The 2,321-nt window shown below is 38.5% G+C and overlaps 1 protein-coding gene across 1 annotated transcript; it reads left to right on the forward strand.

The window, feature by feature from the left end:
- The first annotated feature begins 231 nt into the window (after nucleotides 1–231).
- Nucleotides 232–1,187, forward strand: LOC133313365 (uncharacterized). Its single transcript, XM_061514728.1, has 2 exons — nucleotides 232–879; nucleotides 1,026–1,187. Exons 1-2 carry the CDS (start codon nucleotides 232–234, stop codon nucleotides 1,185–1,187), a joined length of 810 nt encoding a protein of 269 aa, XP_061370712.1.
- Nucleotides 1,188–2,321: the final 1,134 nt, after the last annotated feature.

The raw sequence follows: 2,321 nt of genomic DNA on the forward strand, positions 1-2,321 counted from the left end.
TAGTTTCGTTTCGTTTCCCGGCAACTTTGCAAAACAGAACCACTCACACTCACGCATAATTACTTTGTAAAACCAAACCTTGTCTTTCCCTTGCTCTCCCAAATTTTCCCGAGAAAAATTTCCAGCTTTCCTTTGCGCTCTCAACACCACACTGGACGCAGTGTGGTTTTTCTATTCTTCCCTTCTTGTTTTCACTGTCTGTTTTTCTTGCTCTCTTTTTTCTTCCCGTAAATGGTATTGAGGGGTCTGGTTGAAGAGGTTCCGGCGCCGAAGTCCATGGCGACGAGTCACATGAGAAACCCTCTTCACAATTTCACGTTCCCTTCCCTTTTCCTGAATTGGGGAACCCAGAGGAGGAGCATCAATTGCACTAGCGCTGCTGACGGCGCGGGAGTTTCCGGGTCAAAGACTGAGGAATCAATGGCGGCACAGAAGGAGGAGTCGGAGCCTGAGAAGAACATCAATTGCACTAGCGCTGCTGACGGCGCGGGAGTTTCCGGGTCAAAGACTGAGGAATCAATGGCGGCACAGAAGAAGGAGTCGAAGCCTGAGAAGAAGCTTGCGGTGTATGTGAGGCGTTCGAAACGGCGACGCTCCGGCGAGGATGAGGATGGCGTTGCAGCAGTGAGGCAGAAGCTCACGCTTGATCTCAAGAATCAGGCAGATAGGTTGAAAGAAGCGATTTTGGCTAACGAAGAAGAAGAACCTGTCAAGCCGTGGAATTTGAGAAAAAAGCAAGCAGAGTGTAATTCTGATAAGGTGAAATTTCACGTGGAGTTATCCAAGAAGGAGGTTGAGGATGATTTCATGGAGATGTTGGGTTGTCGCCCACCTCGCAGGCCCAACAAGAGGCCCAAAGTTGTGCAGAACAAATTAGATGTTGGTTGCTTATGCCCTTTTCATTATGTTTAATATTTTTGTGTTTGTTTTAGTCTTTTAGTGCTTTAGTTTTTTTTAGCACAGTAGTTTTTTTTTGTTTTTGTTAACACTCTGATTTTGATTTTTGATTTTTGATTTTTGTGCAGGACATTTTCCCCGGGTTGTGGTTGACAGAGATTACTGCTGATCGTTACAAGGTTGTTGAGAAGGTGCCTCCTTCCAAAAAAGGGAAGGGCAGTCCCTCTAAGAAAAGGAAGGGCAAGGGCAAGGGCTGTCCCTCTAAGAAAAGGAAGGGCAAGGATAAGTGATTCACATATTCTTTTTTTTTTGTAAATTGATTCACATATTCTTTGTCTCATAGCATGGAATAGAAACCCGGTTTATGTAGTTGCTTGTTCTCCTTTGTAGCGAGAGCTTTTGGTTGCTGAACTTTTAATATAACAGAATTTAATTTTTTTGTATTACTCACATGAACTGAACTTCAATTCAGTGTAAGATAATGTTTTTCACGAAGCCCATTCATGTCATTTCACTTTATTTTTGTTTGTTGAAAATCTTCTAAGACATGTATATTCATCAGATTATAACCTAACTAAGCATGATTTGGATTTAAATAGTGTGAAATGATATTGGTTACAAGGAAAAAATGAGTCAAATGAAAACCAATGCTAAAATATATTTCATTGAGGTCTGTCTCCAAAGGAAAATATTTTATCATTTTATTTCATTCATGAGTTTTTCCTTTCAACCAATAAAGATTAACAGGGTTAAAAGAACAAATTTTTTTTTGAAGGAATAGAAAAAAATTAAAAAGGAAGAATATTGATAAATTTTCCATTGTCAATCATGCCATAACTGAGTCAGCTATCTCCTGCACAGTTCCATCATTATCCATAACTTTGTCCTGTCTCACAACTGGGGAAATCAGCATCCATACTGTTGAAAGCAAATAAAATATGAGTTGGAGAAATGGGTGAATTATCAAACTACTAGTTAGTACTAGTAACATGTTTTGATGTTTATATGTACATCTCAATTATAACAGTTGTTTTATTAATAAAAACAAGATCAGGGTCAAAGCCATTGAAATCTAGGAAAAAAATGTTTTTATGTATGCAATAATCATTCACTTACTGTAAATTGTTGCTGCAAACCACTCATTGATAACTTTAACCCATGTACTTGCCCAGCCAACATCAATGCTCCACCTAGTGGTTTAAAAATGTGCATGATTTATACAAGAGAAGAGCATATAAGACATAAAAAATCATCATACTTAAAGCACTGAATCATCATGTCATTAATTAGGTTCCTTACTTTCTGGCTGAGTTATTCAGATCCCAACTGATGAATAACATTGCAAAGTACATTGCCCCTAAGGAGAATATCATATGAAAAAATCCATAATTGTAAGGAATATCATCTTCCTGTTCAACTTTGTT

Source organism: Gastrolobium bilobum, unplaced genomic scaffold, assembly GCF_033153095.1.
Source record: "Gastrolobium bilobum isolate Gb01-03AN ecotype WA unplaced genomic scaffold, APGP_CSIRO_Gbil_v1 utg113979, whole genome shotgun sequence".
In the NCBI taxonomy this organism is placed as follows: domain Eukaryota; kingdom Viridiplantae; phylum Streptophyta; class Magnoliopsida; order Fabales; family Fabaceae; genus Gastrolobium; species Gastrolobium bilobum.

Bases quoted from the DNA above. Each gene is read 5' to 3' on its own strand.
- LOC133313365 (XM_061514728.1), top strand. From the start codon at position 232: ATGGTATTGAGGGGTCTGGTTGAAGAGGTTCCGGCGCCGAAGTCCATG. The intron at 880-1,025 runs GTTGGTTGCTTA...ATTTTTGTGCAG, and splicing joins TTGTGCAGAACAAATTAGAT to GACATTTTCCCCGGGTTGTG.